The 22,086-nt window shown below is 45.2% G+C and overlaps 1 protein-coding gene across 1 annotated transcript in view; it reads left to right on the forward strand.

The window, feature by feature from the left end:
* The first annotated feature begins 3,487 nt into the window (after positions 1 to 3,487).
* Sppl3 (signal peptide peptidase 3) overlaps positions 3,488 to 22,086 on the forward strand; it is an 87,267-nt gene continuing 68,668 nt past the window's right edge. The window contains exon 1 of the mRNA NM_029012.2: positions 3,488 to 3,579. Within this exon, the coding sequence (NP_083288.2) occupies positions 3,557 to 3,579 (23 nt within the window). The 5' untranslated portion in view covers positions 3,488 to 3,556. The remainder of the gene's footprint in view (positions 3,580 to 22,086) is intronic.

The following is a 22,086-nucleotide window of genomic DNA, read 5'->3' on the forward strand; positions in this document are numbered from 1 at the left end:
ACTCTTTGACTTCCAACCAATGCTAGGGCTCCAGTTCATTCCGGTCTGGCCTTTCCAGAAGACCACAAGTCTGTGGTGCTCTTGATGGTGACCTGGAGATGCCTCCTGCATCCTGACAGGCTTAGCCTTCGATGCCTGAGCCACCAGGCTCTGGGCTTTGTCTTCATCTCTAGGGACCGTGCACACGGGGTTTCTGGGGCCTGGGAGACCTTCCCAGCCCCACCTAGGGCAATTTGGTTCTTGTCATAGGCTCTGTGTGTTTTCCTGGGAACCATTTTGGGAGCTTCTGGTTAGCGCAGAGTCTTCTGTTCTAGGGAGGCGTTGGGTTTGTTATCTCGGTCACTTCAGCTCCACTCTCCTCAGACTACTCACTTGGCCTAATCTTCTGTGACTCACTGCGACTCAAGCCTAAGAGAATTGCCCAGAGGCGCCTGCTTGTCATTTCTGTTTTGTTAGCTACTTGTCTGGTCTGTTTTGTTCCCAACTCCCTTGAGAAAGTTCTGGCACCTCCCATAGCCACACCTGGTTATGGCTTCAGGCCTTTCCCATGGGATCTGAAACCCCAGTCACTCCGCTTGGAGACTCAGAGTGACTGTGTCACGCTTAAGGTCACAACTGGCTTTTTTGCAGAAGTACCTAGAATTGTTAAGGCTTCTGCAAATGTCAAGAATTTGGGCTTCGCCCCGGGCGTGGTGGCACTCGCCTTTAATCCCAGCACTCGGGAGGCAGAGGCAGGCGGATTTCTTTCTTTTTTTTTGTTTTTTTTGAGACAGGGTTTCTCTGTGTAGCCCTGGCTGTCCTGGAACTCACTCGTAGACCAGGCTGGCCTCGAACTCAGAAATCCTCCTGCCTCTGCCTCCCGAGTGCTGGAATTAAAGGTGTGCGCCACCACACCCGGCTTTTACCTTTTTTTTTTTTTTTTTTGGTTTGAAACCCTGTCTTGAAAAACCAAAAAAAAAACCAAAAAAAAAAAAAAAAAAAAAAAAAAGAAAAAGAAAGAAAGAAAGAGAAAGAAAAGAATTTGGGCTTCACTGTTTCATCTCCCCAGGACACCAGGGGTTTGGGTTGGGCAGAGGTTTGAAGGCTGATACCTTTCTAGCTAGAAAAAGGTGGTTTTATTGAGACCTTGGGTTAAACCCTCTCTGACACCTTTTCTTGGCCTCTCTGGTGATACTAAGGAGGGGGCCACCTAGAACCTGGCTGGTCCCAGCACCTGGAATGTGGCGGGGGTGGGGTGGGAGTGGGGGGAGAGGAAGGCGGAAGGTATGTGGGAATAGTGAACTTGGCCTTTTCACGAAAGGCTTCCTTTCCCCCTGGAGAACAAGCAAACAGAACCTGTATATAGGGCAGTGGCCAACTGACCTCTCCGGTGACAGAGTCAGGGTGTGGCATTCCCTGTAAGCCTGGGCAGGCCCTGGGAAACTAAAAGAGTCAGAGCCTGGCTTAATGATGGGCGAGCCGGAGAGGATCCTGAATGGGCAGGTACTGGAGACTTGCTCTGCAAAGGGAGAAAGAGATAGGGTTTCTGGGAAGCGTACTGTGTTCGTTAGCCAAGCATGGCCCCCAAACCTCATCTTTCCATTCACAAGCATAGTGACTGAGCGGGAGGCCTAGGGAGGCCTTCAGAGCATGGTCTCCACCCATCATTTTAGTGTCTTTGTCCAACAACCTGTGGCATAAACTGTTCATTCCTGCCTGGTTCCAAGCTCAGCCCAGAAATTCCCATTACTGGGTCTTGCTCTCTGCCGCTCTCTTGGCAAAATGATTTTTCTGTTGGTAAGCCTCTTGTGGTCTGAGGATGTCTCACTCCTGCCTGAGAAAATGTTCTCCAATGCCTTTGGGGAGGGGGTTCAGTTCATTGTACCATCCTGTCTTTACCTCAGGCCTACGTTCCTGAGGTTGGTCTCTGGTCCACCACAGCTTTCTTTCTTCTTCTTCTTTCTTTCTTCTTTCAAGATTTCATTAGCTCAGGCTGGCTTTAAACTTTGTGCCAAAGTCTGTAAGTCAAATTCTCTGCATATCTGAGGATGACCTTGATCTATTGCTCAGTATACACCCCTCCCCCCAAGGCCCACCTACTACAGTTCTGGGAGTACAGTGTCTCGTGGTCTAGTTTTGTTGCTTTAAAAATCCTCCACGTGTCCCTTCAGCCTGATAACCAGTGAACTTTTTGCTGTTTCCATAGTCATTTTTCCAGAATGTCATGTGGTCAGAAACATACACTGTGTAGCTTAAATATGTTTCCTCATCTCTTGCTATATGCTTCTTCACGTTTCTCCCTGTCTTTCATTAACTCATTATAGAGTCTCTCTATGTATTCTTGGCTGGCCTGGAACTCACTATGTAGACCAGGCTGGCCGCAAACTCTTAGAGATCTGCCTGCCTTTGCTGGGATTAAAGGCACGCACCACTAGGCCTGGGTTTTTAAATTTTTTTTCCTAACACATGGTCACACACAACGCTCTAACAACTGAGTTATGCCCATTCACCCTATCAAAGTAGCCTGCACCCTTCCTTTAGTCTCTATTAATTGCTCTCCATTATTAATAGCCCCATGACTCTGAAATAATCTTCGTGCTTTAGCCAGCTCGAACCACCTATGTCTCTTCCCTGAGAATATGCATGTAAGGACAAGGGCCTAGGTGAAGGCGCTGACGCCTAGCTGGCACCCAACAAGGACCCCGCTGATCGCTTCTATGAAGACGAGCATGGTAGCATTTGACTTGGCACCAGGCGCCGCGAAGGGACGTTTGCAGAAACCAAGGAGGGGGACCGCGCAGCGCGGGAACCCGAATGCAGCGCTCTGTCCGCATTTTGACAGTTGACTGGCAGCTGAGGACCCAGGGACAGCCGACGGTGGATGATGGAAGGTTGACAGCTGAGTGGCAGTCAACCGCCGCGCACCGGGGAGGACCACTGCGCGCCCAAGGGGCCTAGCGCGCGGCGGCCGCTGCAGCTAACCGTAGCCCCGAGCCGACCTGGGCTGAGCGCTCCGCGCATGGGCAGCGCGCGCGAGGGGGCGGGGCGCCGGGGTCACGTGAGCGTGTTTTGGGCACGTGACCAGCGGCCCGGGCTCGCCCCCGCCCGCTCGCTCGCTCCCTCCTCCCTCGGCGGGCGGGTGTGCTTCGAGCGGCCTCGCCTCACCGCCTAGCGCCCCCCTCAGCCGTTGCTGCCGCCGCTGCCGCCGCCGCCGCCGGCCATGTCCCCCGGCCGCCGCCGCCGCCGCCCGAGCGCGGCGCTCCCGCGGCCCGGCGCGCACTGAGCGCGGGCCCGAGCCACCGTTTCGGGGCCCTTGTTCTCCGCGCCGCCGCCGCCGCCGCCATGTTGGGTTTGGAGCCGCAGCGGAGCCGCCGCCGCCGCCGCGGCTGACGAGGCCGAGCGCGGAGCCCGGGGCCCGCGCCCGCTCCGGGGCCCAGGGAGCGGGGCCCGTCGGAGTCTGTCGGAGCCCGACTGCCTGTCCTCCGTGCGAGCGAGTGAAGGAGCGAGCCGCCGGGGCCCCCGGCCGCGCCCTCTGCCGCCGGCCGAGCGAGCCGCGGAGCCCCCGAGAGGCAGCACCATGGCGGAACAGACCTATTCGTGGTGAGTGCGGGCTTTTGGGGACGAGGAGGCCGGGCCGGGCCGGGCCGCAGGTGCTCGCGGGGCTCGGGGTGCGGGCCGCTGGGCGTCCTCCGAGCCCGGGGGAGGGGCGGTCATTCGAGCCGCGCAGCGGAACCGACTGGCGCGGGTGCTGGCGGGCCAGGGGGGAAGCTGGAGAAGGGTGGGCAGAGAACGGGCCCGGGCGAAGGTGTACCCCACTCTCGGCGAGAACAGGTGGTAAGAGGCACAACTTGCAAGTAGTGAGGGCGGGAGCGACCGCTTCCGCGGTGGGCAGAGGCCCTGCGGCCCCGTGATCGAGCCCTGGCACAGCGGAGAGGGGGAGTCTTGTTCCAGGATGGCCACATTCTGTAAAGGAAGTCGTCGGTAGCAGCGGGGTCATGGGTAGTCTTTGTAAAGGGGTTGGTACTCTGCTCTGGGGATTCGAAGAGTGCTGGCCGGTGTTCTGGGGGTGGAGGGCTCGATCACGGGAATGTGTGTGTGTGTCCGTCCAGGTTGAGTCCCCCTGCCTGTGGGACTTTTTTTAGCAGCGTGTTTAGGGCTGAGGCACACACACTTGTGATTTACAGGGGGGAGGTGACAGATGCGTCCAAGTTTGGGGGGAAAGAGGTGAGAAGGGCAGAGGCGTGGAGTGTTTGCCGCGGAAGGAGGTTGGTTGTACCGGGGGCGAGTGGGAATGGTGTAGTTGAGCTGTGGCTTGAGGGTGAGAAAACAGGAGATGGGTGGGTTGGTGGTAGGTACCGGGCGGGCGGGGAACCTGGTCGCTGCAGCCTAAGAGATCGGAGATGGTTTCAAGCACTTGTGGCTTGGTACCAGAACTGTCGACTTTTCCGAAGAGTGGGGTTGAAGGTCCGCTTCGTTTTGTAATTGGAAAAGTGAGTTAGTTCTTCATTCCTGGACCCTAAACCTTTAAGTACCAGAATTGCCTTTTCCCTAACCTGTACAGATTGTGTGGCTACCTTCGGAAAAGTGAGTTAGTTCTTCATTCCTTGACCCTAAACCTTTAAGTACCAGAATTGCCTTTTCCCTAACCTGTACAGATTGTGTGGCTACCTTCCCAAAGCACGGGGCAAACTGTCAAGTGTTGGGAGCGTAAGTGAGCTGTAACTACCATAGGGAGACAGTAAAAGAGCCGGGTTATACACGAAAACAAGGGATGGTTATGCTAAGTCGGGAGCTCACTGTGTCCTGATGGAGGGTTAGTGATCGAACATGCTTTAGTAATGCAAACGGCAGCGATGTATGCACAATCTGAAAAAGAAGGTAACTGGGAAGTTGAGAGGAAATAACTAAAAGAAAAGTTGGGTTTTGGTGGCTCCAGTTGTGGTTTAAAAGGACAGACTAATAGTTGTGAGCAGCAGTGAGGGAGGGGCATCTCAATGGCAGGTGGGATTCAGTTTCTTACCTGCAGATGGACTAGGTAATGTTGGTGCTGCCATGGGCACTGGCAACACCTAGAGCTTGCTTGTCCTGCCCCACGAGGACTCCTCTGTGAATCCTCATGGCTGCCTTGTTGGTTTGGTTTGGTTTTGAACTGTACTGTAAAAAGAATATGGATTGGTTGAAAAAAAAATACCAGTGATGAGGAACTGGGGAAAGTGCTGTGTGCAACACACATTCGCAGCCCCAGTTTGGAGCCACAGAGTGATGTCCTGTGTGTAACATTGAAGGTGAAAGTGCCTTAATGGGTAGGTAGGCCACCTACAGCTTGTGTGGTGCTTGTGGGCTAGGTAAAGAGACTACTTTGTGGAGGCTGATCATTTATATGATAAACTCTCTTGAAACACTCCCTTGGGTCTTGACTTTATTTGATGGAATAAAGGAAGCAATCGAGTGAGTGCCTTGCCATCAGGACCCTCAGCCCCTCCTTTCCAGCTTGTTTTCAGGAGCAGAGTCCACAGTGTCCTGAGGAAGGATGGTGCACAGGGGAGAGGGCTGGGAAGCTCGGCCCCTACCCTGTTTTCTGGTTCTTCCAAGTCAACCAGGGCACAAGAACTAAACACACAGTATTTGGCAGATAGTTCTCACATGTCTCTAAGGAGGGGAAATCTTCCGTATTTCAGAGGAGGACACAGGCTCAGGAGGCCAAGTGATGTGTCCTGAGTATGTGGCCCATGATGCTTTGTGAACTCTCTGCTTCACCTATTCTCACAGAAATATCAGAATGCAAGAGCTATTCTGGACATATATGGAAGCTGAAGTTTGGATTTTTTTGGTCATTCTTCACTTGTTTTTTTTAGACTTATTTATTATTATATGTAAGTACACTGTAGCTGTCTTCAGACACACCAGAAGGGAGCATCAGATATCATTATGGGTGGTTGTGAGCTACCATGTGGTTGCTGGGATTTGAACTCAGGCAGGACCTTTGGAAGAGCAGTCAGTGCTCTTAACCGCTGAGCCACATCTCTCCAGCCCTTCACTTGGGTTTTATAGATATATATAAAAATGATACTTTAAAAACAGAATCAAGTGTGATTATTTGTATTCTGCATTTAGGAAGAATGTAGTTTTATCTGAGAACAAATCCCAGAAGGGATGTAGTATTTAAAAATAGGCTTATGTTATAGCCTCTGACATGTAAGTTACATATAAAGCAAGATTGCTGGGATTGGTCAATACTGTGATGAGCTCACAAGTTTGTTATTTTATTCTGTTGACTTGTACATATTTAACTTTTTTGTAATATTAAAAAAAATGGACCCTACCTATAAGATCATGTGGTTCTGATTTCTTGTACATGTTCATTTCCTAGAAAATTTTGTCACTCAAAGGTCTAGCTCAAGCTCCATCTATCTGAAGTGTGTTCTGCCCATTCCTGAAGGCAGTCTTGTTATTTTTAGTACTTGTGGTCCTGTCTGCATCACCTCTTCCACTTGTTATGTAAATCCTGAGCCTGGTCACTGTCCTTTGAGAGAGAGGGCTGTGGTACACCTGCCCTTTAGCCTCTTCTAGTGCCTAACACAGTGTCTGGCACACAGCTTTTGTCCAGGAAACCCTGTGTGGTGAGTATGACAGGGGCTACTGCAGGATTCCTGTCTACTAGGTTTCCTGATGTCCCATCATATTTACAATATGGTGTCATACTTTGTTTAGTCTTCTGAGACAAGGCCCACTGTGGCATCCAAGCTGACCTGGAACACATGATTTCAAGCCGACCTTGTAATCACTAGGTCAGCTACCTGCTTATCTTTTGGATGCTGGACAACAAGCCAGCAACACTGCTCCCTCTTGAAGTTTGGAAGGATGCCAGGATCTTCTTTTTTCTATTTGTTTTGGTTAGCCTTTGGTTTTTATTTGTTTGTTTTGTTGTTTTGGGCTTTTTCTTTTCTTTCTCTCTTTCCATCTTTCTTTCTTTCTTTCTTTCTTTCTTTCTTTCTTTCTTTCTTTCTTTCTTTCTTTCTTTCTTTCTTTCTTTTTTTGGGACACAGGTTGCTCCAAGTTTAAGGCTGGCCTGAGAATGGCTTTATACTCCTGACCTTTCTGCACCTCCTCTTCCGTGCTGGGATCATGGGCAATGCTGCCACATGGGTTCCCCTAGTGCTGGGGGGGGGGGGGGTTCAGACCCAGGGCTTTACTCACTCACATTATGCAAGTAGTCACCTACTGAGTGCATCCCAGCCTCCCGAAAGCCTCATGAATTAACCGTCCTTTTTACTCTGAGGAAGTAAAAGAATGCATGCAAACACACGAACTGAAAGTTGAAGGGAAACACTTGCCCAGTGTGTACTTATGAGTAGTTGTTTCAGTGTAAGTACTGTGAGAAGCCTGAACTTGGCACTTGAAATCAATGCAATCTTTGTGTAGGATTGCACTTGAACCTGCTAATGGTTGTGCTTGGCTTACTGTTTCTGTAGGGAGAAGGCCATCTTCCTGCAACATTCAAGTGAGTCTCATTACCCGAAAACTGGCATAGTAATTTATTTTGTATTTTCCCTTGTGCTCATGTTTTGAGGATTGGAAAGTTAAAAAACTAGGGCTCAAAAGACTATTTATTATAAGGCGGGCTGATGAGACTGCTCAGAGGTGAATGAACTGCTTCCCCAGCCTGCTCACCCGAGCTCCACAGAGCTGTCCTGTGTTATACTCAGTTATACATGTGTCATACATGTGCTCGTGTTCCACATACAAACAAAATGGAAAAAATAAAAATAAAAGACTGTAACTAACTCACCCATGGATACAAACCATATAAGTACTCAGAGTCAAGACTGTGTGACTGTGATATTAACAATTTCAGTAACTCAGGCAGAGGCAGGTGATCTCTAAGTTGGAGGCTACCCTGGTCTACACAGCCAGGTCCAGGACAGCCAGGGCCACATAGAGATCCTGACTGGAAAAAAGGGAAAAAGAAAAGCACGCCTAGCTGTAAACATAGGGAGAAGGCACAGGAGTTTGTGTTTATGTGAGGGATGAAAGAGTTTTGTCAGGCTGTTGTGTTTCTATCTCTGAGAGATGACAGACAGACAGAATACCTTACCCAAGGCTGTGTTGAGTTCTTGTCCTGTAGTAGGTAGTTGGTAGAATCTTATGGAGCAGATGAGTAAGAATTGCTTTTGCCTGTCCTGCTGGTGGTTCTCTGTGGTCATGGACGTTATGTACAGAGAATGAAGAAGAATACAGGTCTCAGAGCTAGTGGACGTCAACCCTGATTTAGGTTATTGTTATGTACGTTGTATTTGGTCAGATCAATAAGATTTTAACAGCTGCCACTATTTCAGAATGTAGTTTAAAACGTGATTAAGGTTATATATAGACTTGACAAGACTTACTCAAACATGCTTGCCTATAGGATAAAAAGTGCTATGATGTTATGATTTGAGTCATATGATATTTAAGCTAAAATTAGCCAATATTAACTCCATAAATTTGTTTTTAAATCATTACTCAGTATTATTATGAGTTTTTGTTTTTGTTTTTTCGATACAGGGTTTCTCTGTGTAGCCCTGGCTGTCTTGGAACTCACTCTGTAGACCAGACTGGCCTCGAACTCAGAGATCTGCCTGCCTCTGCCTCCCAAGTCCTGGGACTAAAGGCATGTGCCACATGAAGTTTTTAAAGGCAAAGAAATTGGAGATATTTTTATATGATCATTCCCTCTACAGATATCAGATGTAGATACAGTGTGAGATGTCACACAGCTATGATTGCAATGTCAGTCTCATCAGTAAATCACTAAGTTTCATTGTTCATCAAACCATGCAAAATGAAAGGATAGTTTTGTGTACCATGCCGGTCTGGAACTCACAAGTTTACCTGCCTCTGCTTCCAGAGTGTGGGCTAGAAGCTTGCATCACTGCTCCCACCCAGGATGGACCGTGTTTTAGTTGGGCATTGGCATCTAGACGCTTGAGTAACTTACTTCCCTTACGTGCCTGAGTGCATCTGACCTTTAGAGAGCACTGTAATTTGTTTTCAAAATGGTTTTAAGGGGTTTGTTTTGTTTGTTGTTTCTAGACAGTGTTTCTCTTTGTTCCTTAGCTGTCCTTGATTCTCTGAATCATGCTGGCTTTGAACTCAGATTCGCCTGTCTCTCAAGTGCTAGGGCTTTACAAGGTGTGTGCCACCACTGCCTGCTAATGTTTTTAGAGTTTAATGGTTCTTTCTTGGAAGTTAAAATGTTATTTTTATGTGATTCTGTAAACTGAGAATCTGTAACTTTGAGTTTCTATATTACACTTTCTAATCTTAAGGAGTTAGTTGTAGAGTGCTTAGACATTTAACCTGTTAGGTGTGTCCCAAAAGACTTCCGAGCAGCCAGGTCAGTTTTATAGGAAAATCTACGGGTTGTTCCTGTGACCTTTGGGAAGAACTGTCACCTTTCATATTTTAACAGTCACTGTCACTAGGGCTGTATTTTAAATAAGAAAGTCTCACTGATGGAGTCCTACAAAAAGGTAGCACTAGCCTGCTGGAGACCTGTAGAAAAGGTTTAATTTTTGTTTGCTTTGCTTACAGGATTTCTTCTAACTTGTAGAAAAGTTGTAGATAAACTATTTTGGAATTTGATTATTAATGGTTGGCCTTCTCCTCCAATCTAGACTACAATTGTGGTTTTCACTTTGTGACTTACACTGAGTGTAAGTGACCACACAGATCTCTTACTACATTGAAATTTAAAAACCCAAGACTGAATTCTGTGTTTGCACTGGGAACTTCCTGGTTTGAGAGAGATGTTTTTTCCATCTCTGATTGACTGTATATCAGGCCTAGTGTTTAGTCAGGCACTGTACCACTGAACAACCCCCAAACCCACCACACCACCACCACCACACCACCACCACCACCACCACCACCACCACCACCACCACCACCAGTGTTTAACTGCTTCTGCCCTTCCTCTGCAGGCTTCAGAGGTTCTGTGAGATGCTGTGTATAAATGCTTCTGGAATTTCTCAGTGCTCTGTAAAGAGCGGTTGCATATTTTCTAGTTACTTATTAGGTTCCAGACAGAGTTCTTCCGTATATAGGAATGACTTTTCTTTCTGACCGTCTAACCAACATTGAAACTTTTTGATGTCTTTATCAGGAATGCTAAGTGATATTGTATAAAAAAAGTAGAATAACTTGCAATTTGCTGTTGACTTACAGGTCTGGGTAGGCAGTTCAGGACCTTCCACGGGTTTCATAATTCACCACTGCAGCTCACATGGAAAAGAAAATGATAAGGTTACATTTTTTTTCATACAATAATTATATGGATCCTTTGAGGGGCAAGTGGACTTTCCCTGGACTTCTCTGTAATGCACAGGAAAGTTTTGCACTCTTTTAACGGCCAGGGGCAAGGCTTTAGCAGTTTCTTATCTATTTCCTTACCCACAGTGAGTCTGACAGGCACACCCACTTCCCTCCATCTAGCAGCCCAGACTGCACTCTTGACCTAAATAGGACATGTGGGGAGAAATTGTGTACATTGTTTCTTCAGCCTGCAACACTGACCTTCCGAGAGCCTAATTCTGCCTTCAGAATTTGATTAAATCTTTCATTTGTTTAAAAGAAAATATTGTGCTGGCATCCACAGCTCCTTTTTTGATTTAAATACATGTTTGAATCCATTTCTCAGAAATGCTTATAAGAATCTTAGAAGTCTTAGAAGTAAGAATTTATTGTAAAGAATGAATTATCTTTATCTTTGCCTTGGCTAGTGCAAACATATTTAGAAATGTTGTCTGGAACTACAAGCCCAGCCAGCTGAAGACTAGGGAGAGAAGACGTTATTAACCAAGTGAGGGCAAAAGTAGGAGACCAGACACTCAGGACACTTGAGAAGTTCACAGTGAGCAAGGGACTGGAGTCAGAGGAGCAGAGACTCACAGTGGCTCCAGTGATTAGGACAGAGAGTGAGAGGAGGCTCATCAGGAGCTCCGGGTGAAAAAAGAGCAACCAGAAAACAGAAGCCAGGCCATCGGCTTTGCCAAGGAAGTCCTTAGTGCAGTAGAGCTCCAAGCAGGTGGGGTGGAGCCCTGAGGGTTGGACAGTGAGGGTGGAAAGGCCTCTTGAGCCCACTGAGGAAAGAGGGAAAGGGTGTTTGCCGGCCAGGGGCCAGAGCAGTGGTTTGTTTTCACTTCAGAGGGACTGTGTGTTTGAAGGCAGATGAAGAAATTGATCTTGGAAAGAGAAAAGGCTTTGTTTTTGTTTTTCTGTAGTGTAAGCTTAGAGTTTATTTTTCTGTAAATTATTGTAGCTATTATCCAAGAGTTGTGCTGAAAAATTAATGGGAGATGTTTAGTGTGCGTGGCTAACCTTGTCACGTGTCTTAGATATGTTGCCACTAGAGTTAGTTGTATTTAGGTAGTAGTCTTTTTTTTTTTTTTTTTTCAGTTGATGGAATATAACCAATATATTCAACCTTTTCACATCTGACTTTTGGGCAAATATGACTTTACAATACAATTTTTTTTTAAAGATTTATTTATTATATGTAAGTGCACTGTAGCTGCCTTCAGACACCCCAGAAGAGGGCACCAGATCTCGTTGCCAATGGTTGTGAGCCACCATGTGGTTGCTGGGAATTGAACTCAGGACCTTCGGAAGAGCAGTTCATGCTCTTAACCACTGAACCATCTCTCCAGCCCTACAATCCCATTTTCTTTGAAGTGTTTGTTGTCAAGTTACAGGAACTTAGTAGGTGGCCCCTGTCCTATCTCTAGATATGTAGGTAGATATGTAGACCTGCACTTTCAGAGTCCATTTGAAATGTTGTCATCTTTAAAATGATCTCAAATCTCAGCCGGGCGTGGTGGCGCACACCTTTAATCCCAGCTCTTGGGAGGCAGAGGGAGGTGGAGTTCGAAGCCAGCCTGGTCTACAAAGTGAGTTCCAGGACAGCCAGGGCTATACAGAGAAACCCTGTCTCGAAAAATCATTAAAAAAAAGAAATCTCAAATCTCACTTTATTTTGCTTACCAGCAAGTGTGCGTGATCTGTATGGGCAGGTCTACCATGGGTTTTGTGTGGAGGTCAGAGAACAACTTTTTGGAGCTGGTTCCTGCTGGTGTCCTCTGCCTTTACATGGGTCAGAGGTCAGCCAGTATTACCCGATGAGCCACCTCGCTGATCCAAATGTTGGTCTGTTGCTCCAAGGCCTTTTGGTGAAACTTATAGCTGTTTGTTGTGACATTGAATGTATTTACTGTGGTTGTTTCCCACCCTGTGACAGTAAAACTGCAGCAGAGTATAGAGTCAGCTGTTTATTTTGTGGACCTGAATACAGTGGGTGCTCAGAATTATATTCTAATTTTTAGTTTTAATTTTTATTTTGTTGTTTGAGACGAGACAGGGTTTCTCTGTGTAACCGTGTCTCTCTAGGAATTCACTCTGTAGACCAGGCTGGCCTCGAACTCAGCAATCTGCCTGCCTGGTCTCCTAAGTGCAGGGATTGAAGATGTGTAGCTGATGCTCAGATTTTTAAAAAGTATTTTAGAGATTTATAATTTTCTAGACAGTGGATTTTAGAGTATGTTCCTCAGAATCTGATGTCAGAGCACATAGGCATGAGGAATGAATAGTTACATGATGCTGTTGTCTGTAGCAAACGCAGAAGAAGAGGCAGTGCTGTTGGCCTGACCACGCTCATCACAGGTCTTTTCTTCCTGCTGTCCAGGTAGCAACAGAGGACCGCAGTGCTTTTGTTCCTCCTCTGCAACTGGACCTGCATTGTCCACTCTCCCCTTCCCCGCTTGGGTTCCTCTTGAGCTTCTGATCCGTACACCTCCAATGAGCTAGGCAAACACCAACTGAGGTACATCCCCAGCCCATGTACTTATCAAATTCCTTAGGTTTTTTTATTTTTTAATTTTTTAACGTGAATGAGTGTTTTGACTATGTGCATGTAAATGTACTACATGAATTTCTGGTGCCTGTGGAGACCAGAAGAGGTTGCTGGATTCCCCTGGATGCAAGAGAAGCAAGTCTTTTTTTTTCTTCCTTCCTTTTTTCCTATTATTTAGCTCTGGCTGCCCTGGAACTCCCTATGTAGACCACATAGAGATCCAAGACATCTAGAGGTTTATAGAGGGACTCTGTCACAAGAATAAAGTTGTTTTCTGTATTTGTTTGTTTGTTTGTTTATTGTGGAGCGTGTGTGTATGTGTACAGAAACATGCCACAGTGCATGTGTGGAGGTTAAAGGAGAACTCTGTAGAGTGTTTTTCTCTCCATCACATGGGTCCCAAGGACTGAACCCAGATCACTTTATCTGCAGAGCCACCTCAAAGAGACTGAAGTTTTCTCTCTTAACTCATACTTCTTTCATGTTTAAGCATCATTTATTCAGAAGGGCAGCTTAAAGCAATACCTTGGCGTGTGTACTTAAACCTTATGTCCTTTGCATTGCCTCAGACTTAGGTCAGAATTATGGCCTGTGGACTTCTCTTACCCAGTTGCCCTTTTGTTTTTGTTTTGTTTTGTGGTTTTTTTGTTTGTTTGTTTTGGTTTGTTTTTTGAGACAGGGTTTCTCTGTGTAGCACTGGCTGGCTGTCCTGGAACTCACTCTGTAGACCAGGCTGGCCTCAAACTCAGAAATCCTCCTGCTTCTGCCTCTCAAGTGCTGGGATTAAAGGTGTGTGCCACCACCGCCCAGCATATGCAGTCACTTTAGGTTAAAGTTTGGCCTACTCTCCCTATCCTCTTCCTACCTTGCCTCTTGCAAAAACTGTTTTTGTTTTTGCTCCCCCATGGGATCCTCCTGTCTCAGCCTTCTGTGTGCAGAGGTTACAGGTTTGTATGACCACACTTCGCTCTTGTATTCTCTTTCCGAGGACACAAAATTAAATCCTAAATTGGTGAGAAAGAATAAGTTATGTGCTTTGCTCGACCCAGACTGGACATACAGCTATTGGAGGTGGGCAAGGAGGGGACAGAAAGAGTGGCACTCCCTCCTCCCTAAAGTCTACTGTAGGGGGTGACTACAAAGAATAATGTGTTTTTCCTCTAGGTAAACTACATGTGACTATAATTTTACCTGTCAAATTACTAAGCTGTAGCATGTGACATGTGAAGGCTCTGCTGCAGCAGGCAGGAATCAGACCCTGATTGAGAGCCATGCTCATTGAGAGTGGAAGGTGACGTGGGCAGGCGCATGAGCACAGGCGCTGTCTTGGTCATGACCGAGCCATCGTGGTTGTTTACTTTAGCTGTACAACAGTGACAGCCAATTAGGAAATGAAAGATTGTTTCTGTAGGGTTATATTGTATAAATATCGGACAGAAGAGAGAGCAGTCCTAGGAGATGGTGAGCAAATGAATGACTAGTAGCCAATTGTATTTTCGGGTGAGGTATTGGTTATGTTAAGACTCGGTCTATGGCTTGGTTGCTTTGCTTTGTTAGGGGAGTTGGGGGCATTGCATTTGGAGTCAGTGTCTTACTGTAGTCTAAGCTGGCCTTAAGTGTGCTATGTAGTTGAGGTGACTTTGAGCACATGATTCTTTTTGTACTTGTTAAGTGTTGGGATTACAGGTGAGCTCTGTGTGGGCAAGGCTTTGCTTTTGGTGTTTCATAGGACTAACTATTTTTGGTGGGTGGGTGGTTGGTTTTGAAACAGGATCTTATACTGTAGCTCACAATGTCTGATTTAGAACTCTTGTGTGTCCCAGGGTACCCTTGAAGGAACTCTGTGTGATCTTCTGTCTCATCCTCTTAAGTGTTGGGATTAAAAAAAAAAAAGTGTTGGGATTACAGGTGTGAGCCTTCATGCTCAGCTCCTAGTTTTTATAGAATATTCTTTGGTATTTTGCCCATTTATTTTTTCCAACTTTCCAAGCTCTGTAAAGTATTTTAATGTTTTATTTGGAAGTTTGTTATACTTTTTTTTTTTGTTTGTTTTTTTGTTTTCGAGACAGGGTTTCTCTGTGTAGCTCTGGCTGTCCTGGAACTCACTGTGTAGACCAGGCTGGCCTCGAACTCAGAAATCCGCCTGCCTCTGCCTCCCGAGTGCTGGGATTAAAGGCGTACGTCACCACGCCCAGCCTATGTTAGATTTTTAAACAGTTGTATTAACTACATTAATTACCTAGTACCTCTATACTTTCTGTCTCAATGGAGATATTTCTTCATTCTTTTTGTAGTGGCTTATGAATGACTCAATTCTTGTAGCCTATGCTGGTCTTGAACTCAAGACCTTCTTTTGCCTACCCATTGCTGAGATTATAGACTTGTGCCAACATGCCCAGCAATTCATTTATTGCTTCTCAGTGTCTTTATATTTAAGTATTTCTTTTTTTTAATTAATTTATATATTTATTATGTGAGTACATTGTAGCTGTCTTCAGACACTCCAGAAAAGGTCATCAGGTTTCATTACAGATGGTTGTGAGCCACCATGTGGTTGCTGGGATTTGAACTCTGGACCTTTGGAAGAGCAGTCGGCGCTCTTAACCACTGAGCCATCTCTCCAGCCCCCTGTTTAAGTATTTCTTGTTGTCCGGGTCTTGTTTGTCTGATATGGCAGTCTTTATTCCCTCCTCCCCCAATTTGGTCTTACTAAAACCAAGCATCTTCTGTCACTGAGCACAACCTTTATCATCTTTTAGCTGAAGAAGTTAGTCAGCTTATGTTTCATATAATTATATAATATGCTTAGATTTGATATTTTTTTCTTGAAAATTTTGTTATTTTCCCTTTTTCCCTTAGCATGAGTTGAGTATCTTTCTTTTTAGATCTATATTTAACTCTGTGTGTGTTTGTGTGTGAGCACGTGCGTGCATTTGTGTGTGTGTTCATGTGTGCACACCAGTGCCGGGAACCTAACTTGGATCCTTTGGAAGAGTAACACTTGGCTTTAACTTCTGAGTGTATCTAGCTTAGAGTTAGTTGTTAGGACTTCATATTTATTACATTCTTTTCTCTCTCTCTCTCTCTCTCTCTCTCTCTCTCTCTCTCTCTCTTTCTTTTTTTTTTTTTTGAGACAGGGTTTCTCTGTGTAGTCCTGAATTTCCTGGAACTCACTCTGTAGACCAGGCTGACCTTGAACTCAGAAATCTGCCTGCCTCTGCCTCCCAAGTGCTGGGATTAAAGGCGTGTGCCATTACTGCCTGGCTTGTCTCTCCTTCTTTTCTTTGTTTGTTTCTGTTTTCAAGACAGAAACTGTGTAATACTGGCTGTCTTGGAACCCTGTAGACCAGACTGGTCTTGAACTCAAGAGATCTGCCTGCCTCTGCCTCTCAAGTGGTGGGATTAATGGTGTGAGCCACTGTGTGTCCAACTATCTTAATGATTGGTACAGGCTGTACAGAATTCTGTCTGTGGTACTAGAGTTACACCACCTATAATTTAGACTGTAACTGACCTAATGAGTTGGTGTATTTCACTTTAAAAAAAATAGCTTGGTCTATATGTTGAACATCAGTTGATGTAGAGCAGAAAAATCTCTCTCCAGAATGCCTGTGGCCCCTACTGAGGGAGCTCAAAGCTAAGGACTGACACTACCTGAAGGCGGTTTTGGATGGTCTTTTATACTTAAGATGCTGTCATTTTGTCAGCCTAGGCTCATGCCACAGCTCCTTGAAGGTCTATTTATTTGCATAACTTGCTCTTTTTTAAGATTCATTATTAATTCTTACACTGCATATGCATGTGTGTGTCTAGGAATGTAGCCTGTGTATGTGAAGACCAGAAGAGGGTCTGTATCCCTGGAGCTGGAGTTAAACAGGGTTATGAGCCCCCAGCGTGGGTGGTAGAACAGAACTCGGTCCTTTAGTGGGCATCATGTGCTCACTCTCAATCACTGAGCCATCTCTCTAGTCCCCCTCCTTCCATTACTCTCTTCTCTCTTCTGGGCATTTCATCTTTTCCTGCGCCTTTCAGGCCTAGACACCGGGAGCTTTGTGTTTTCCTGGGTGCTGACTTTTGTTGTCAGATGGCATTATGCTGTGCTTAACTTCTGGATTAGTGTGCTGCTTTGTGTGTATGGCATCCACGGAAATGAGTGTGCTTGGACTGACGACTGATTTAGCGCCCACTATGAAGGGATCCTTGCAGACATTCTTACAGAGACTTCGGGGCTGGGCTCTATGGTGGTTTCTTCATTCTGACCACAGGCTGTTTCTAGCCCTTTGTGAATTCTCTGCCAGGTACTTAGAACTAACTTGAGTCTATAGGGGATCTTACAAACTGCAGGCCTTCTTCCTCTCCAGACTCCTCTTTCTCCCACACTCTTGTCTTCCCAGTTCACTGAGAGAGACTTTGGGATTCTGTAGCCTCTTCTTTCTTTTAATTCTTGCTGTTTATTTTTGTATTTATATTTGCTTTTTTAAAAAATCAGTATGTTAAAAGATATATTTTTGTTAATATACCAAAATGGTTTTTTATGGTCTAGTCTAGTCTGTAAATCTGACTTTTTTTTCTTTTTTCTTTTTTCTTTTTTCTTTTCTTTTCTTTTTTTTTTTTTTTTTTTTTTTTTTAGTATGGAATAGTTTATGTAGGGCATGGCGAGGGGAGTTGAGGGAGTAGAGACAGAGAAAGGCAGAGAGAGAGAGAGAGAGTATGTGTGTGTATGTTTGTGTCAGAGTCTCAGGTCTTCACATATTTATTTCTTTAATTAGAAGACCATGCTTTCTCTGTGACAGCTACCAAATGGGATTTTCTTTTTCTCTCACTCTCACGCGCTCTCTCTCCTTCCTTCTTTCCTTCCTTCTCTCCATCCTGTACTTTGATTTAGAGTTTGGCTAATATTAGCATTTGGAAGAGCATGTCACATACATGAGTGTCACATGTACAAGTGTCACATGTACAAGTATTCCTCTGGGTATTGTAGTTACAGGTTAGCTCAGTTAGGACTTTATAGTTGGTTTTGTTTAGTTTTCTGTTTTGAGATGGCTTTTGCTTATAGTTCAGGCTGCTCTGGAGTTGAGTTTATGGCAGTCTCCTTCAGCCTCCCATCTAACCTGAAGACAGTTTTATACGAGACTTTAAGCAATGTGTTTTCATAAAACAGAAGTTTGTGTTCATTGACACATTAGAAAGCAGCAGTGTCACCCCGTTACCACAGGGGTTCTGTCTGTGGCAGTTTACCAGCCCTGTCTTCCCCCACCCCGAATCTGAATTTATTGGCTGCTAATAAGAAATGTTTTTGTGTTTATTTGCACATGAATGCATTAAAATCATGACAGTTGACTGTAAAAATTATGACACATGACTGGAGTGAGTCAGTGATATGTTTTAAGGATGCACTGAGATAGAGAGCAGTGTTGAGTACATCATCCCAGCTCTGGTTCAGCTGCCACATAGTGGTGCGGTGCAGCACAGCACAGCACCTGCCCACTGCCACTCTGCAGGGCTGGGAACACTCCCTGTCAGCCTTAGCGCTCTTGTTCGTTTTATTTTAGGTGAGGACAAACACCAGAGGCAGTTTGATGACCATGAAGTGTGTTCTATAAGATTTTAGAAGACATTGTGCCGAATTCAATGTGCAATTAACAGCATCTATCTTAGAAGACTGGCTTTATGAGTTGTGATGGTTTGTGCCATGTTCTGTTGTGAGTGCGTGTCCTTGATAAGCCCATTACACTTCTCACACTTTTACATTATTAAAAATACCGCCGCCGTCAATCAGGTGTATGGTATACACCTTTAATTCTAGCACTTGGGAGGTTAGCAGATGGATTTTTGTGAGTTCAAGGCTGGCCTGATCTACATAGTGAAGTCAAAGACAGCCACGACTTCATAGAGAAACCCTGGCTCAAAAAATAAATAAGCAAATAAATGAATACAAATTTTAAAAATTTTATCATCACTACTGAAGCTCCTTTGTATTTTTCTATGGCATTAAAAATTATTTAATTTTTTGTTACTTTGCAAAGTTGCTGCACAGAATGGGGTTTTATTGCACCTCATGTCATATTCCTGAGAAAGGAATAAAAAAAAATTTCCCAAACAGAAAAACCCACAGTTCTAGAATTTTAGTGCTAAACTATCAATAAGTTTGCTTCCTGGATAAGCCACTCCCTTCAAGGACAGCAAAAAGAAAGGTCAGAATTTGCAAATTCTTGAGTGTTGACCTGTTCCAAGTTGCCTACCTAGTACAGCAGTGCCAACACAGTTATAGTCTGAGCTCAGATGGGGATGGGTGCTGAGGTGGGCAAAGGTAGGAAGGTCAGCCTTAAAGCCTCCTCTTCCCCCTCTGAGACAAGGCTGTATCCCAGACTGGCCTCAGATTCTGTGTATTGTTGAATATGACCTTGTACTTCGGATTCTCACGCTTCCAGCTGGGATTGAGCCACTATGTTCTGTTTCCTCAGTGTGGAGGTCTGACCTGGACTTGATGCATGCCAGGCAAGCATTGTATCTGTTAAGTCTCATTCTCAGCCAAAGGACATTGTCTTATCATTGGAATTATCTCTTCCTGCCTTTGTAAGTGTTCTTCAAGGAGAGCAGATGACGTGAACAGTTATGGCTTACCTTGTTCTTCCGTGCAAATACTACTCAAGTCTCCTCAGTATATCTGCAGTATACCCCAAATTTAAGGAAATGATAAAAATTTGATGAGTACTCCATTCAGTCCCAGACCTTCGCCATTCCTACACCACTTACTAGGACTTGCACATGACAAAGCAGCCTGCTACCAAAATTTACATTTAAGGTGACAAGACACAAGTATTCTACTATACTGTAAAAATGTTGAATGCTGGCTAAACTTTACCCTTTGTTAGAATTTAAGTAGACCCCACACACATCAGCCTAATCCAGTTGTTACCAGTTGCAGGGGTAGTGTTTTACTCTTTTAAGGGGGAACTGAGACACCTGTGTTGACCTGTGTGTTTGCATTGTAGGGAACAACCAAAGGGAATGTAGAAAGAGAAAATTCAAGGAGTGATGCAGAATTTGGCTACATGTATCGCACATGTGCACATGCACATACACATGCACAGCTCTTTGATTTAAGGCTTGGCTAATTTTGTTTCATTTGACCAGAAGAACTGAGAGTTGTTAAGGAGAATGAGGCTGAGTGGCTGTAACCATCAGATTCAGCACTGGCTGTCACTGTTTCAGTCACTAAGAATACAGCTCCTGCAGGGGCCATTTTGTCCTTCCTTTTGTCAAAGCTGTCTCCTCACTTAGATGCAGCTTTAGCTGTGCTCCTGCCCCTCCCTCCTCAGTCACTCTCCACAGCACTCTGATTGCTTGCACTGCATTCTGTCTATCCTTCCTTCATGTGTTAACTTGCTTCCTTAATGGATCTGCTCCTGGAGGTTGTATTCAGCATTAAATCCTAAAGTTAGTTACCAGGTCTTGTGTCCTTCCTCTACAGATTAGAAAATTAATTTTCTTAAGGATATTTTTATGTGCCTATTTTTTTTTTAATATAAGCAAGAACTTGCTAGTTTCTGTTGCCATGCTGGTGATCAAACCCAGGACCTGTTTCCTGCTGAATAATCACTTTTATCTCCAAAGACTTGTTATAGAGGAGTACTGTTCCAGTCTCTGCTCTACTGCTGTGAGGAGACGCCATGACCAAGGCTGCTTATGAAAGACAGTGTAATTGGGGTTGGCTTATAGTTTCAGAACGTTCATGGCAGGAAGCATGGTATAGGCACGGTGCTGTAGCAGTACCTGAGAGAGAGCCCACGTCTGATCCACAAGTTTCAGGAAGTGAAGGATTGGAACTCACTCTTCCAACAAGGCCACGCCTCCTAATCCTTCCTAAATAGTTCAGCAGCTAGGAACTAGCTTCAAATATAGGACTATTTGTATTCAAACCACCACAGAAACTCAAAACCTCTGGCTATTTTCATTCCTTTTTAACTCATTTTATAGACTCTTTGGTTAGCTATCTAGTGATAATATTGAGAACTTCCCCAGAAGCAGCAAATATGCATCAGATTAAGAGTCCTCTTCTTCCTGCATCCTGCAGGCTGCAAATATCCCTGCTAGCAGAAAAATGCTGTGTGGTGTTTAGAAACTTGAAGTATGTGTGGGCCCTCTTACATACAATCCAACCCTCACGGAGCGTCTAGATAATCATAAAGTACCTGCTTGGGGCTTGAAGAGAGCAAATGAGTGTGAGCTAAGTGGCACAGTGCAGAATTGGCGGGGCTGCTAAGTCAGAAAGCCTCTAGAGAGAGCCAGGCTAATACTGCCGGTTAGAACTGCTGCCCCATAGCATTGCTGCTGTTTCTGATGTGTAAGAAAAGACCAGGTTGTTTTCATAGGCATAGCCTCATTTTGAGATGTAATTCACTTATTTACATAGTTTATAGAATAAATACAGCCTAGGTGTCCTGCCTGCAACCTCTTACTTAGTTTGACCTCAAGTCCAAGACTTTGTCTATGGCATCAGACAGGCTGGCTTGCTCTCAGGTGCCAGGGTAGTCACACTTCTCCAGGAGTTAATGGATTATATTACCCTGCACACAGTGTTTACTGAATGGATCCTGAGTAAATGGATGGCTGTAGCATCAACATGCACATGGAGCTGGATAAGACAATCTAGTACAGTTTTGACTGGCATTCATGAAGATTCCCTTTCGCTGTGGAGAGAGTGGGGGCTCAAATGTCTTCTGTTCTAGGTTAATTACAGCATTGTGTTGGACAGACAGACCAAGCATAGGTCGTTTCTGGATCCTTTGGAACTGTGGCTTGTGCCACAGTAAAGCCCTCGTGAGCCCACCAGGCAGAGTCACACAGACAGTGCTGAAGAGGTAACTCAGCAGTTAAGATAACTGGGTCCCAGCACTCACATCAAGTGACCCACAGCCACCTGTAGCTCCAGCTCCATTGGAGTTCAGAAAGGTGACCTCATCTTCCTAGATCACAGGACTGATCTTTCTGGGGAGCAGGAACTCTGAAGACTCAGCACTCTTGGTCCCTTGGTAGGGCCTTCTAAATATGTCTAGCTATATGAATGGAAGAAATGTTAGGTATTCTCCTCCATCTTTTTTTTATTTTTTATTTTTGAGATTTACTTATTTTTATTTTGTGTCTATGGGTGTTTTGCCTGCACGCATGTCTATGTGCCACATGTGTACAGTGCCTGTGGAAGCCAGAAGAGGGTGTCA

The sequence above is a fragment of the Mus musculus genome, chromosome 5 (genome assembly GCF_000001635.26).
Source record: "Mus musculus strain C57BL/6J chromosome 5, GRCm38.p6 C57BL/6J".
NCBI classification, from domain to species: Eukaryota; Metazoa; Chordata; class Mammalia; order Rodentia; family Muridae; genus Mus; species Mus musculus.